This window comes from Dreissena polymorpha, chromosome 10, assembly GCF_020536995.1.
Source record: "Dreissena polymorpha isolate Duluth1 chromosome 10, UMN_Dpol_1.0, whole genome shotgun sequence".
NCBI classification, from domain to species: Eukaryota; Metazoa; Mollusca; class Bivalvia; order Myida; family Dreissenidae; genus Dreissena; species Dreissena polymorpha.
Window position 1 is genome coordinate 80,845,489 of NC_068364.1, and position 17,028 is coordinate 80,862,516.

At 34.5% G+C, this 17,028-nt stretch overlaps 1 protein-coding gene across 6 annotated transcripts in view; it reads left to right on the top strand.

Moving 5' to 3' along the window:
* The window catches only part of LOC127848352 (myosin-3-like), a 69,497-nt gene that overhangs the window by 41,257 nt on the left and 11,212 nt on the right, over nt 1–17,028 (top strand). For all 6 annotated transcript variants that reach the window (XM_052380772.1, XM_052380774.1, XM_052380773.1 and 3 more), the window contains 7 exons: nt 4,204–4,319; nt 8,954–8,977; nt 10,943–11,036; nt 12,198–12,259; nt 13,521–13,618; nt 15,048–15,200; nt 16,867–16,970. In XM_052380772.1, the coding sequence (XP_052236732.1) occupies nt 4,204–4,319; nt 8,954–8,977; nt 10,943–11,036; nt 12,198–12,259; nt 13,521–13,618; nt 15,048–15,200; nt 16,867–16,970 (651 nt within the window). The remainder of the gene's footprint in view (nt 1–4,203; nt 4,320–8,953; nt 8,978–10,942; nt 11,037–12,197; nt 12,260–13,520; nt 13,619–15,047; nt 15,201–16,866; nt 16,971–17,028) is intronic.

The window sequence follows — 17,028 nt, forward strand, 5'->3', positions numbered from 1 at the left end:
CAACCTTTAATTCAATCATCCATAACTCGAGCAAAATGTGTTGGGCCCTAATCCTCTGCGATATTTAAATTAACCCTCTATAACGTGCATCTTTTAAATGACTGCCTTACAGGGGTATATCTTTGCTCCTCATGATAGCTGCAAATTCATAAAACGGGATTTGTTCTCAACACATGTCAACTAGAGGAATTTAATTCAATGTGTTGCATTGATATACATTGATATACATTGATGTACATATTCATTTTATTACATGAAAATTTGCCATGGTTTATATATGAAAAAAAATACACAGAAAGAAGTTGTAATGCACTTTTGCTATATTTATAAACATATTTTCATTATATTTGAATAGCATAAGTATTTATCTCTACAAGTTTTATTTACCACATTTTATTAAATTGAGACCCTTGATAACTCAAGCATTTCAGTCATCCCAGTGCGGCTTTGAGTAAAAGAAGTTTTACTGTATTGCAATATGGTCAAGATTTATCAACCATGACAAGTCTAGTTTATGAACTGATCCATGAACAGTTCATGCAAACCAAAAATGACCACTTTGTTCATGAACCTGTTCATGAAATATGTGTTATGTTTCATGAACTATTCATATACTTGTTCATTCAATTGTTCATGAGCTTATTAATGACCAAAATGGCCATTAATTGTTCATGAAATGTTTCAGAACATTTAATTTACATTTTGCAGGCAACTGTAATTCAAGCTTTTATTATAACCCAACTATAATAATTTTTACTTAGCATTATAGCATAATGTTTATATTTATTTGCATGTTGGCTATCAGGTAGAAATTACCCCAAAAAGAGCTCCAAAATCAAGCTGAATCAAGAATTATTATCTTTATTATTAACAATGTATATTCTGTCTCTATAATGTGTCAACTGACAATCAAGAGCCAATCGATTTAACAAATGTGTTCCAATAAAGACTCAATTATGAAAAATCAATATTCATTTGAAACAATAAAATTGAACATTTAAAATATCAATTATGTGTTTATTTGATTCTTTTATTTAGAAAGTGGTTTAAAATTGGTTTTTATTTTCTCACTTTCCCATATGATTTAACCATCCAAGGGATAAAACTTTTGGCATGTGCATGATAATATTTAAATTGTTTTATTGTCAGAAATAATAGAAGCATTGGCTTGCTCTATTGGCTTGCTTTTCAACAGATTGAAACAGTATGTATGCATGCTATTGAAAGCCCAACTATGTCTTTTGTTTAAGAAAGGAGAGTTTTATGTTGTTTGTAATTGTCTGTCACAAGCGCTTTTGGCAGACATTTGCAATCTTGAAATTGGAGATAGTTCAAATATATTTAATAGCAATTACCTGTTTGAAAAGGAAATAGGGTTTTACTTTTATTTGAAATTGCAGTAAGCAGTGTTTGTTCTTGAAACTGAGAAGTGTTTGTCTTTGGATGTGTTTGAATGCTAGTATATACACGCCTGTTTTAATTAATGCTCTGAATGGAGGAATAATTAATAAAATAATGAATTGTTCAATGAAGAGATAATAATTTAAGAATATATTATACTTAATATGAATATTTCACGATTGAGCTATGAATTTGTTTGTAATGCATTTTAAGTAAGTTGAATTGTTCTAAAATTTTTGAAAGAATAAAGACTGAAACAGAAAATAAAAGCTCAAAGAAATACTATTTTAAAGGTGGATAAAATACAAAAAAAATTTAAAAGAAATTTGGAACTGACTAGCTGTGCTTGTGGACTGTTTTTGACTACAAAATGAACATGCTAAAACACCCTAAGAAAGTCGTGGAGGTAAATGTTTTACATAGTGTTTTTTTTCTGTTTTGTAACATTGTATTTTGTTTGTACACTTTAAAATATAGGTATACAATGACAAATATATATGTTTGATATTAAGTTCATATGAACTGTTGGGTGCATATATTTAGTTTACATTCACTTCAAAGTGGACATAAATTTAGGATTCAATTTTTAGCTCTACTGGCCAAAGGCCAGAAGAGCTTATGGGATGGCACGGTGTCTGTCTGTCTGTCTGACATCTGTCTGTCTGTCTGTCTGTGTGTGTGTGCGTTAGACTTTCTCTTGTTTATCCGATAAAGTCCGAATTATTCATCCGATTCTTTTCAAACTTGTTCAGTGTGTTGATATTAATCAGGACTCGAACCCTATTGAAAATGGGTTACATCAGAGTAAAAAGTCCAGAATTATCTCCCCTTGAATTTGAGAAAATTGTGAAATAAGACTTGTTTATGCAATAAAGTCCACAGTTTTCATCCAATCATTTCCCGACTTGCACAGTGTCTTTATCTGAATGATGAGTCAAAACCTATTGAAAATGAGCAATATTGGAGTTATAAGTCCAGAATTATCTCCCCTTGAATTTGAGAAAACAATGAAAATCTTTAACATTTTGCCATAACTTTTGCAATATTGAAGATAGCAACTTCATATTTGGCATGCATGTGTATCTCATGGAGCTGCACATTTTGAGTGGTAAAAGGTCAAGGTCAAGATCATCCTTCAAGGTCAAAGGTAAAAAATAAATAAAAATCAAAGCGGCGCAGAAGGGGACATATTGTTTCCGACAAACACATTTCTTGTTTGTTTACATATAAAGTTCTATCCTTTTGAAACTTCAACGGATGTTTTATATCATCAAGGGCCAGAACCCCATTGAGAGTGAAGAAAATTTGTCCAACTTATTGTTGAAAAGGAGCCGTTTGAAGTTTAAATTTTATGTTTCTTCTTGTTTATGTGATGAATTTCCCATTTTGGGTCTGTTTTTTAAAAACTTACTTAGATTGTTCATACTATCAAGGGCTTGAGCCCTATTGATTCCAGCCAGTAGAGGGATTCAGGCCCTCATGGGCCTCTTGTTAGATGTTTTTATGCTCCAAGTAGGCTGGCATATAGCAGTTGGACTGTCTGTCCGGCATTCCCCTTTACGAAGTTTTTTTAGGCAACGCTTTCAGATATTGAGCTGATTTTAGGTATGTCAGTCTACCTACATAACCTACAGATGAAGTGAGAATTTTGTTCCAGTCCATTGATATTCTGCAAAGTTATGGGCTTCTCTATAATAAACGTTATCCACGGGTTATTTATCCGCCACTTTCAGATATTGAGCTGATTTTTGGTATGTGAGTCTACCTACATATGAAGTGTGAATTTTGTTCGAAACAATTGATTGTTTGGTGAAGTTATGGGCCTTCGGCTTACAAATTTTCTCTATAATAACGGTTTTCTGGAGTTCTTTTACAAAACTCTTTCATATATTGAGCTGATTTTTTGCATGTGTGAGTCTGCCTACATGAGTTTTGTTCCGGTCCATTGATTTTTGGCAAAGTTGGACGATTTCTCTAAAATAGCTGCTGTGCGGCTTCAAAGTGCAGTAGAGGGCATTCTGTTTCACAAACGCAGGTCTTGTTTGAATAAAAAAAAAAAAAAAAAAGTACACAGTACATGATGATTGTATGTGGTTACAATTATTAACACGCTGTTCTATCCTCTCAAATCAACCCACCTGGTGTATGATCCTCAGTGTGCCTAGATGAGCAACGCTAAGTCTGATTTATAACAGAAGTTTTAGCATAAAAGTGCAAATAATTGAACTTAAAAAATGGGCAGTGCTATGTGAAAAGGGAGTTTAATGCATGTGCCTTAAGTGTCTTCCCATATTAGCCTATGCAGTCTGCACTGGCTAATCACAGACAACACTTTCCGCTTTTACAATATATTTCGTTTCCAGATAGTCTAAGACTCTTCTTAGCAAAAATCCAGGTTACGCGGAAAGTGTTGTCCCTGATTAGCCTGTGCGGCATTAAACCCCTTTTTCACAGAGCATAGCTCAAATATAAAGCAAGAATCAAAGTTTGAAGTGATCGAGGTATTGAAATTGGGCAATGATATATGGCGTCACAATATATTTAAAGCAGGAACAGTACGCATCACTTCTGGCTGTAAAATAAACTAAAACATACAACTTTTGTTAACCCGATAATGACAGAATATGCTTACCAAATATTTAGAAATCTGCTTTAGCTACAATCAAATATATAGACCAAATAAATACCCATTTCACTATGTCAAAGCACTTAATGGTTGTGTTTATAAGTTATAAAAATGTGCAGTATGTGACAACTGCAGCGATGATGAAAAGATATAAACCTGCCCCATGTATTTTTCAGCCGCCACTGGTGCCATTCGTTGTTGGTCCTGGGTACATCCTCTCCAAAAGCAAGTCAAAGTTCGCAGTCACGCTAAGAGACGAATTCTTCGAGCCTGTGCAAGATGAAGAGACTAAGTATGGTTTTAAACGCTCCCTTAATTTGAATCTATTTATTTGAGCTTAGATGAATAAAAATATGTAAATGTTTGGTGGGACTTCCTTAAGTCCATTCTTTGGATAGAGTGAATGTTAATTGTAGAAGTGGAAAACAATTCTGAGAATGGGTCTCCCTGGTTGAAGATTTAAGTCTGGATAAATACCCACTACACCACGACATAGCTTACAAAATACAGTCAACTGACACTTCATAGTACTCCCAACATTCTATGAAGACATTGTTATGAGGGATAAAACCTGTATTCAGAATGTTAAACACCCAGCAGCCAATTGTATAAATCTGGATAACTTTAGCCAATCTAAAAGATCACCTGTATTCAGTTTAAATATAACCGGAGTCAAATAGATCTACCTTGGCTAAATCGTATCCAAAACTTGGCAAAAATGTGCACTTGCTTGGCAAACTATTTCTTTTAAACAATTGCAAACAAAAATAGATATCCGAAAATTGAAGATAACCAAGAGTTACCATAATCACTCTTTAAGTTTTGGGACACTTAAAATTAAGAATTTTTTTCGTGTTCAAAAATTTAAATAAGGAAAATATTAAAGATAACAGGTGTCCGATAATTTTAAATTCAATAAGAAGTGTTCAATAGTTGTATTTAAAATTAATCTTCTTTCTCTACTACAGTATAAAAACAACATCACGACTTTGCTAACTTTTGCCTGAAATGATACAGAAAAAAAGTGCAAGCATTAAAAATACTGCTATTTAATAGGATGATTTCATTTCAAATGCTGTTTTGTGAATCGAGTGTTTTCTACCGGTAGAAATGGTCATTTACCCAATTACGCAAATGTTATGGTCAATTGCCCTCAGGCATGCATCTGCCAGGTTTTATGACCATAATCCGGTTAAAAAAAAAACATGATCAAAGTGTCACAAGATAGGTGAAAACAGGACCAAATCTGGTTAAATAGTGCTGTAAAATAAAATGCCATTAACGAAAGACAAAAACCTGTGTGCCCACTAATTTAGAGTGTCCGAAAAGTTATTTCGGAACCCAGATTTATTCAATTGGCTGCAGAAATATATCTCTAGTACTTTTGTAGTATGACCAAAGAGTAAGAACCCCAGAAACAAGTACAACTCGTAATTATCTGTTAATTTTAATTAAATAGTAACTTTTCACAAATCCAAATCAGACAATATTACAAAATGGTCTGTCATGAAGCAATTCATTGTGCACTATAATAAGTCTGAATCAGACTAACTGCTTGAAAACTAGCTGTTTCAAGCTTTTCGTTTAAAAAGCGAATTGCGGGGATGCACGTCCAAATTTTGAAATCATAACCTATCTGGATCTTAATCTACTCGCCTTCTGCGAACAGGCAACCACTTTTTTCTATACCTGATTATGGTTTTATTGTCCACTACCGGTGAAACCGGAGGGAACTTATGGTTTGCGCTCTGTGTGTCAGTCTATCACACTTTTCAGGATCCTGCGATAACTTTAAAAGTTTTCATATTTTTTCATGAAATTTGAAACATTGATAGATGGCAATATGGAGATTATGCATGTCATTTCATTTTGTTCCTACGTCAAAAATTCTGGTTGCTATGGCAACAAATATATATATATATAAATCTGACAATGGTATTTCTTTGAATTTTATTATTTTTTACATGGCTATGGAGAAAAGTCTAAATTTACATTATGAACAGTAAATATTTAATTATTAAAAAACAAGAAAGTTAACATTACAATTTCTTCACAGTGCTAATTGTCAGGAAGGTTTTTGGAATTTCATAGTACATCATAGTGCACCATGTTTCAGTGGCATATGTTGTAGAAAAATCGCATAAACTTTTATATGTGTATTGCATTAAACATGACTTGGTCTGAAAAAGTACGTAATCTACACCATCAGAGAACAGAGGTTACTGGAAGCACCTTATGTGACAATCAAATCCATCCATGAAAAGTGGTAATTTCGTGCTTTTTTCTCGTGTTATTTATACTTCAAGTTTCTCGCAAAAAAAGCCAAACTTTTCCAATAAACTAAAAAATTGGTTTATTGAGTTTGAGATACATGGATATAATTCTGTAGAACTAAATAATATAAATTTAAAAATGTAGTTAAACCTGAACCTATAAACAGCTGGAATAATGTTATTTATGCTCGAAAATGCATGGGCTGTAAAATATTAAGCAAAAAAATCACGGCTTTGAAATAAAAAAACCTGAAAAATTATAGTCTTGCCTGATAAATATTTCAAGTATAATTCCAGAGCACTTACAAAAACACGAGAAAGCACTGTGTTGTTGTGTATGTGATGTTTAATGTATGTTAATATATAGGTAATATAGGTAATATAGTCTTGTGTGATTTTGAAATACCATAACCAGTATCTTTAACACCTTCCAACATGGAATAGATGTATCAAATTGGGAGGTTGTCAAGTTGCCCTAATTCAAAATTTTCCGAATGAGGATTTTCTTGTATAATGGCAATAGGTCAACACATTTTTAAGTTTATGTACAGCAAGGTTCTGTTTGCCCAGTTTTCTGGCAACATTCTCTGATAAAAAAATGCTATTTTTTAAATTGAAAAATATCTTTGTACCTCAATTATAATAATATAAGTGTTTAACTGCATGTATAAATTGTGTGTATTTACCAGAATTTATTAATTGTAAATTTGTTGTACCTTTGAACAATAATCATGAATGGGTTTTTATGTGTTATACAGATTTTGTAGACTTTATCAGACTTTTTTAACCAGGTTTTCCGAAGGAAAAAACTGGTTATTAGATTGGCGAATGCGGGCGGGCTGGCTGGCGGGCTGGCGGGCTGGCTGGCGGGCGGGCGGAACAAGCTTGTTGGGGCCATAACTATGTCGTTCATTGTCAGATTTTAAAATCATTTGGCACATTTGTTCACCATCATTGGACAGGTGTGGCGCGAAATAATTACGTCGATATCTCCAAGGTCAAGGTCACACTTTGAGTTCAAAGGTCAAAAATGGCCATAAATGAGCTTGTCCTGGCCATAACTATGTCATTCATTGTGAAATTTTAAAATCATTTGGCACATTTGTTCACCATCATGGGAAGGTGTGTCGCACAAAAGAATCACGTCAATATCTCCAATGTCAAGGTCGCCACGACTAAAAATAGATTTTTTTAAAAAACAAACTTACAAAGGGGGTTAATTTTGTTTGTTCATTTCAAAAGTTCAGTTTGAGTTTTCTCCCTTTATCAGATTTTTTTTTCACAATGAAAACCTGGTTTTGTGACAATTTTGTCCCTTGTTTTAACATATGATAAAATAATGTATGTTGAAACAAGTATTTTATGATCCCTCACCAAAAGGCATATTTATATAGAACTGGTAGGCTTGTTCTGTCCATGCATGTATGCATTCATCTGTCAAAATGTAAATCATGCACAAGTGCAAAAAGTACTTAACCCTTTCCCACTCATGCAGAATCAAACTTTGAAACCAGATCAGCCTGTGAGTAACTCACGGTCTGTTCAGGTTTTATGCTGTTTGCTGCTCATCAGTATCTAAGGGTTAGAAATAAAGCCTCTAAAACTTGAATAAAGTTAGAAAGATCGTAAATTAAATGTAACTTTCTAAGGGACTACAAATGCGTGAAAATACATATGGAAGTGGTAAAGTGTTAAGTTATGTTGATGAAACTCTGTAAATCGAGTGCCACATGGGGAATTTATATGCATGTCATTTCAGTATTCCTTCAAGAAAAAAATTGCGGTTACTATGGTTACAGAAATAAGTAAAACTTAAAATCTGGATTCTGCAACAACTCAAATAGTACTACAGCTTGGTTAATAAAAGTCAATATGTGGATACATGTAGATGGTCTGTCATGGAGAATATGTTTTTTCAGCTGCTTACAAGACACAAATAGTGGTTTCTCTTGTTACATAAATAATAAAAAATAAAATCCAGAGACTAAGAAGCCTCAACAAGCACTGAAATCAAGGCCCACGAAACTCTGTTTGTGCATAAAGGGACATATGGGGGGAATACGAATGTTATTTCAGTCTTATTGTCCTACCTTAATTGTGGTTGATATAGTTACATAAATAATGAACCCCGTAGAGGGATTGCTATTTTGTCTTTAATAAAGCTCTGGTTAATATAGTATTGCTTTTCAATCGTAATGTACATGTAAAGTTCAAGTTCCAATTGTCATGGTTAACTTAAATGACTAAATACTGCAAATAATTTAACCATTGTTTGATAGAATTGATATTAAACAATTGGTAGGTGTGAATTCCTAAACTTGTAATTTTAACTTCATAAGTTTAGTATTTTATATTATACTGATAATTCTTGTTTCAACTTTACAAGATATTCAGCACTGATTGCTGCATGCTATTTTATTCAAAAACAAAAGAGTGATAGCCTTTAGTGAATTGTTATTCTTTGTGTGAAATGAACAAATATCGTGAACCCATCTCATTTCTTTTCATCGGTGTATGTCACCTTGCAGATTTATCAATTATTTAGTCATCTTATTTTTTCTTTAATTTACAATATGGGTTTTAAAAATCTTTATTTTATGTTCTTCATCATTCAATTACATTATTGATTTAATGTTTTTACTTCATATTTCAGGAGCAAAAAAGGTGACCATGAAAGGTATGTTGACTATTATATTATTATGCCCCCCTTCGAAGAAGAGGGGGTATATTGTTTTGCACATGTCGGTCGGTTGGTGGGTCGGTCGGTCCGTCCACCAGATGGTTTCAGGATGATAACTCAAGAACGCTTAGGCCTAGGATCATTAAACTTCATAGGTATATTGATCATGACTGGCACATGACCTCTATTAATTTTCAGGTCACTAGGTCAAAAGTCGAGGTCACAGTGACTCGAAATAGTAAAATGGTTTCCGGATGATAACTCAAGAATGCTTTGGCCTAGGATGATGAAACTTCATAGGTACATTGATCATGACTGGAAAATGACCCCTATTGATTTTCAGGTCACAAGGTCAAAGATCAAGGTCAGTGACTCGAAATAGTAAAATGGTTTCCGGATGATAACTCAAGAATGCTTACGCCTAGGATCATGAAACTTCATAGGTACATTGATCATGACTGGTAGATGACCCCTATAAATTTTCAGGTAAATAGGTCAAAGGTCAAGGTCACAGTGACTCGAAACAGTAAAATGGTTTCCTGATGATAACTCAAGAATAATTAGGCCTAGGATCATGAAACTTCATAGGTACATTGATCATGACTGGCAGATAACCCTTATCGATTTTCAGGTCACTAGTCTTATTACAACCCTTTTCCACTCAGAGGTAACTGAATATGGCTATATGTGCAAACAGCATACAACCAGAACAGTCTGCAAAGAACTTGCTGTCCGTTCAGGTTTTATGCTGTTTGCTGCTCATGAGTGTCTAAGGGTTGGAAAGTAATCCTTTAAAACTTAAATCTAGCAAGAAAGGTCATAATTAAATTAACTTTCCAAGGGACTACAAACACGTATCGTATATAAGAGGTAATGGGTTTTTTAAACAAACTGTATAAAACTTATGCATTTTTTTTTCAAGATAAGAATGTTACCCAGAGTATCATTCATGATAAACAGGGCTCCAGTGTAACTCAAAGACACTTTTGTTTCACAAAGGATTACGTTTATATGAGCCCTTCATGGAAGTTTAAGGCTGTTTATTGGAGGTTGATTGCATAGAAAGCCTAAGGGTAACCCCCCATTCACACATAGCTGTGACTTTACGACGATCATCCCGATCAAGCCACAATCTGAAAAAAAGGATCGAGGCCGATTGGAGTCTTAATCCAGCAACTGCAAGTTGAAAAATTATGGTCTTCATTTCGACCGGTCTACGATGCCCCTACGTCAAACGCTTACTGCGTTTACTTCCGCGACATTCAAGATCATACTATGACGCTACTCAGAGCTTGTAATGCGCTTTTACTATGATCATGAAGATCTCTCCACGATGCTTCCTGTACGATTACGGCGCTACTACTATGCTCTTTTTACGACTTTACACCGCTTCTTGTTGGCCACGATCCCGTTACGCTTGTTTTGAGCATGTTCAAAATAATCGTGGCGAGAGCGTAGAGCTCTCCGATCATGAAAACTCTACCGCGATCATACTGCGCTTATGAAGACTCCACTACGTTTCTGCGATTTGTCATGATCGGCCACGTTTTCGGCCACACTTAGATCGTAGTAGAAGCGGCATCTATGTGTGAACGGGGGGTAAGGAAGACACTTAAGAGTCCCTGTTTATTACCTTATATAGTACATAGAGACAACTGGATTTTACCCACCATTAAATGATTTTATATTTAGTTTCAATGGGCAATTTATATTTATAGAGTTTTAAGATTTTGCCATCCATGTCACCTGCTGCCCTTGTGCTTCCAAGGTTTATGGGTTAATATCCATGCTACACATGTGATTCACGTGATATTAAACATACCACTTGCAAGTTTCAAGTGAATCTTTCATTCTGGTTTCCAGTCATAAACTATACTTAAAAATTATGTGTGCCCAATCTATTTTAACCTACCATATGAAACACGTGTTTCCGATGATTATCTATTCTATTTGTGTTTCCAGGGATAACCTGATTTCCCAGCTGCAGGAGAGGATATCAGATCTGACCTTGTTTCTGGAGGAAGAGAGACTCAATCATAAACAGACCAAACAGAAGGTTAGACCTTGACAATTAACGGAGCAAAAATAAGTATGACCTGGACAATTAACAGACCAAACAGAAGTTATGGCCCTGACAATTAACAGACCAAACAGAAATTATGGCCCTGACAATTGACAGACCAAACAGAAGTTATGGCCCTGACAATTAACAGACCAAACAGAAGTTATGGCCCTGACAATTAACTGACCAAAACAGGATATGACCTTGACATTTAACATACCAAACATAAGGTTGGACTTTGACAATTAACGGAGCAAACATAGTTATGACCTTGACAATTAACAGATCAAACAGACAATATTACCTTGCAAATTTACAGACCAAACATAAGGTTGGACTTTGACAACTAACAGACCAAACAGATGATATGACCTAGACAATTAACAGACCAAACAGATGATATGACCTAGACAATTAACAGACCAAACAGATGATATGACCTTGACCTTTAGCATACCAAACATAACATTGGACTTTGACAATTAACAGACAAAACAGAAGCTTTAACTTTGACAATAACGGACCCAACAGATGGTTTGACCTTGACATTTCACAAAGACAATCGCAGGTTTGACCATGAAAATAAACAGACCAAACAGAAGATAGGAAAATTAACAGCTCAAACCGAAGGAATGGCCTTGAAAATCTAAAGACCAAATAGAAGTGATAACCTTGACTTATCACAAACCTATGAGAAAGTCCTGAACAACCAAATTATGACCTTAATAATAAACATACCAATTAGAAGGTAGAACATTGTCAATTAACTGGCCAAACAGAAATTATAACCTTGACAATGATGCAAACATATGACCTTGACAATTAACAGAGCAAACAAAAGGTATAACTTTCCTTATTAATGGAAGGTATGACTTGACAGTTCACAGACCAAACTGATTGTTTGACCATCCATTACAGACCAAACATGATTCTGCGGGTATACTATTATAAATTTATAGTAAACGATAGTGGACAGAATATTATCTGGTTGAAACATCTAAACCATTTCTGTCAAAATGCACAAACACAATTTATGTTTAAAGTTACGCCAAATAATTGCATGGTTAACTGTTTAAATGGGATTAGTGTTAGGAGAAATTTTTTCATGATATTAATTGTATACTTTTCAAGCCAATATTTGTTTCAATGTTTCAGGGAGAAGAATTTCTGAAGGACAAGATGGAAGAAATGGAGAATTCTAAAAGAAACGCTGTTGCGTACGTAAACAAGTTGAATCTGATAATGTGGGATAATTTGATAATTTTATTAACTTTAATAAATTTATTTTTTAAAAGCACCATTTCATTTTTATTAGCAGCTTATCTTGCATGTATATGCAGTTTATATTGGAAAACAAGATTATAATGTTGAAGTGTGATCGAGTCAACAGTGGCAAATTGTATAAATATGGATATAAGTTTAACAATGCTTTAAGATAACCTTATTTGGATGAAGATAACCAAAGTCAAATACCTTGGCTAAATCTTGTCCAAAACTAAACCAAAATGTGCACCTAGTCGGATATCTGTTTTGTATACAATTGCCAACCAAAAAAGATATACTAAAATTGAAGATAACCAAAAGTACCCACTGGATAAAATTTATCCAGATTTATACAATTGGCTGATCATCATAATACTATGACTGAAATACTGTCAAAACAGCAAAAAAAAGCCACAAACAAAAACAGAAATCTTACACATATTTAAGCAGAATTGTATGATCATCTTAAGACATTTTAGATTATATTTTTGTAGGTGACTTTTATGGCTGCTACAAAAATAGTCTAATAAACTTATCAAATAATCTTTGGTTTTTATTGAAATAAACAGAATACTTAATGTTTTTCATTGTAGGACAACCTTTATGAAGATATTTTGTTTCATATGCTCTGCGTACTCTTTACCTGGCCAAGCACAGGATATCTTGGTTGAAATATGCTGTCAACATCAAATGAATGTCTTCTTAATGCACAGCTTTTATGATTTTAAATATTTGTGGGTGCAATGTTTATATTAATGGGGATAATATATATTAATACTTATGTTACAAAATTTACTCGAATGCATGTGATTATCGGTCAAAGAATGGTGATTATCAACATTTGGCCCTGCAGGGCCAAATGTTGATAATTGATAATCCCCTCCAGAGCTAAAGCAGTGATGTTACGGCCAACGCGTTCATAATAATCGACCCTGGAGTGAATAATCGCCCTCAGGCCTACGGCCTTTGGGTTGATTATTCACTCTATGGGCCGATCATCACTTCTGGCCCTCAAGCAACGATGGTATTAACTTCTAAATAATCTGTAACCTGTGTCGTTTTATAAAATGGTTTATAAACATTGCGCAAGAAATCATTTAAGTCTTATTAACTAACAAGAAACATACAAGCTCAATAAATAAAATGAATGGTTCACAGTATATGAAATAATTATTGCATTAGACCATAATATGCTTTTAAAAACTGCTATTGCAGGGAAAAGGAGAGAGAATGGAAAGAAGAGCTGGATAAAGTGAAGTCACAGATGACCACTGATTACAACAGCTACAAAGCCACAGCTGAGGGGCAGATAAGTAAGGATTGTTTTCCCTCATGCCCTTCTTATAAATTTGATTGGATAATCCCCTTGAACTTACAAATTAATATTTGCTTTTTTTATTTAAAGTACAGTTACATATTCCTGTCTAAATTAACTAATACTTTTTTTCACGGAAATTAGCAAAATGTTGTTTCTCCAAGGTTTAATATCCAACAAGACTTAAGAAATATGCCACCATAAGTATGGTTAAAAAATCAAAGTCTATATTAAACGGACATCTTTATTTTCATATGTTGCATGACTTGTGTGTATGTCAGAGCTTTTTGGTGTTCTTTCTTGCATGATACACTATGACTTTTGTTCAAACACATGATATTTGAGTATGTTATGTCATGTTCATCAAAAGATTATTTGATCTAATACAGAAAGTTTCAAATATTCAATATTCCTTAACCCCCCCCCCCCCCTCCCCCCCCTCCCTTCTTATTGTATGTAACCAATTTTTGTGCATAACACGCAAATTGGAAGCAGACAAAAGTTGCCTGTACTTGTCATATATTATGGTGAATCGTATATATGAACAACAAGAGATGTGTTTGTCAGAACCACAATGCCCCCTATTGCGCCGCTTTGAAGCCATATATTTGACCTTTGACCTTGAAGGATGACCTTGACCTTTCACCACTCAAAATGTGCAGCTCTAACAGAAGTAAGTAAGAGATTGAATGGAGAAATGATCTAATACAGAAAGTTTCAAATATTCAATATTCCTTAACCCCCCCCCCCCCCTCCCCCCCCTCCCTTCTTATTGTATGTAACCAATTTTTGTGCATAACACGCAAATTGGAAGCAGACAAAAGTTGCCTGTACTTGTCATATATTATGGTGAATCGTATATATGAACAACAAGAGATGTGTTTGTCAGAACCACAATGCCCCCTATTGCGCCGCTTTGAAGCCATATATTTGACCTTTGACCTTGAAGGATGACCTTGACCTTGACCTTTCACCACTCAAAATGTGCAGCTTCACGAGATACACTTGCATGCCAAATATCAAGTTGCTATCTTCAATAGTGAAAAAGTTATGGCCAATTTTAAAGTTTTCGGACAGACAGACAGACGCCATATATTAGATATTTGACCCTGAAGGATGACCTTGACCTTCACCTTTTACCATTCAAAATGTGCAGATCCATGAGATGCACATGCATGCCAAATATCAAGTTGCTATGTTAAATATTGAAAAAGTTATGACCATAAAAGTTTTCGGTCGGAAGGACAGACTGACATACTGACTGACGGACAGTTCAACTGCTATATGCCACCCTACTGGGGGCATAAAAATTTAAAATGTAGATATTCATCAATGCATGATAATCATTATCAGTTTTTGTTTGGCTGTTTTAGACGTCTTGTGCAAAATTCGCATAAAACACCTTTTTTTATTTATTCACATTTCAGCACGCATGAAGAAAGAGATAGAGTTTCTACAGGGGGCTTTTGACTCGTACAAGTCGTCCCTGCATCGTGAGACGGATGATAAATGGTCGCGCAAACAGGCCGACCTGACCAATGAACTGGAACAGAAGAAGAATCAGGAGCTTCAAGAATTGAGTAAGTTAATCAGCCATGGCAAAGTGGGCTTAATGCGTGTGCATAAAGTATCGTTCCAGATTAGCCTGTGAAGTTTGCACAGGCTTATCACGGAGGACACTTTTTGCTTGGAATAGACTTTGACTTTTTTGTTTTGCAGACACTTTCTCTAAACGAAAAATCCCATAAGCGGAAAGTGTTGTCCCTGATAAGCCTGTGCCGACTGAGCAGGCTAAGATTGCACAAGTTTTAAGCCCATTTTTCCCAGAAAGTGGTATAAATGTACCATCCCCAGCATGGAGTCACTTTGCAGGCTGGTCGATCAGTCTGTTTAACATTTTAATAGAATAAGATTTTGGAACAAACAACCTCCTTTCACATTTCTCAAGCAATTGAATTTTAAATATGTCATTACAGTGTAGAGTAGATGTACAAGACACTTTGTTCATGCCAAGTGATCCTCATGAGTTATGTGCTCTTGATCCATTTTTTATGACATTAGAATAAAATTGCATAAGTTTGTGGACTACTTCCCTATCTCTCATTTGATGAAATTGAAACTTCATTAAATTTAATCTCATAAACAAGACATGTATATGTGCAAAATACTGTTGTCATCCACATTAACCCCCTACACATTCCAAAGCTTTTTGCCTTTGAAAATAGGTTACAAAGCAGTGCAGGGGTATTGTGATAAAGGTCTTGTTTGAATCTTGAGCTCCAAAAATTTAGTAAATAAGTTCATTTAGAGCTCCAAAATTGAATAAATAGTTTGAATTTGGAGCATATGAGCATAAAGCATTGTGTAAATACAGTGAAATCGTTGTTCCTAGTATTTGAGTCAATTTTTTTTATATCAAGCCCCAAAGATTAAGAAAATAAGTTATACTTGGAGCTCCAAGAATTCAGTAGATCAGTTGTATTTTGCACTTCATAAATTAAGTACATGACGTGTGTTTGGAGCTAAAAGGCTTGAGTGAATAATCTACTTTTGGGTCTACAAGAATTTAGTTAATTGGTTAAATTTAAAGATCTAAAAATGAATGCATATACATTTAAATATGAGAGCTCAAATAATTTAGTAATAATGCAACAGTGGAGCATTAAGAATTGAGGAAATATGTGTGTGTATTTTGAAGTTTATGAGGTCCTTTCAAAGCCAGAGGAGCTACATTATGTGTGTCCCAGCACTCCTACATAATAAAGTTACTAGACTCACACAAGTTGCGACAAAATATGAATTATAACTCCTATTTCCAGCTCTTTCATTGTTACTGAATAATTTTTTTAATTTGTGTGGTCTTGTGTTGTGGGGAAAGCCGGAGTACCCCAAGGAAACCCCACCCGTCCCGTATGGTGACCACCAACCATACTCACATGCTTCCATATTTGGGGAAATAAGTTTAATTTGGTGTCAAAACCCTGAGTAAAGTAGTTGAATAATGGATTTCTAAGAATATCGTAAATAATTTGAATTTACCCCCCAAAAAAGTTGCAAACAACTCAAGAGAAGTGTTCACAAATGAATACATTTCTTCCAAAAATAAATAAGCAGCATTATTTTTTTTATAGTTTCGAGCAATTCAATAGAAATCTACACCAACATGAATTACTTTATTCAGAAAATAATTAAGCAGCATAAGTTGAAATTAATTCTATTAGTGTGTGCACTTTTCAATAATTTCAGGACAGAAATTTCTTCAAGAGAAGAACCTTGAGAAGGCTCAGTATTCGAAGGAACACCACAGAGCCCTCGACAACCTACGCAAGGAGCACAAACGGGAGCTCGATGTAAGTCGACTGTAATGATCTTTGGTGCCTCAAGCCCTTGTGCAACTAGGCCAGTATA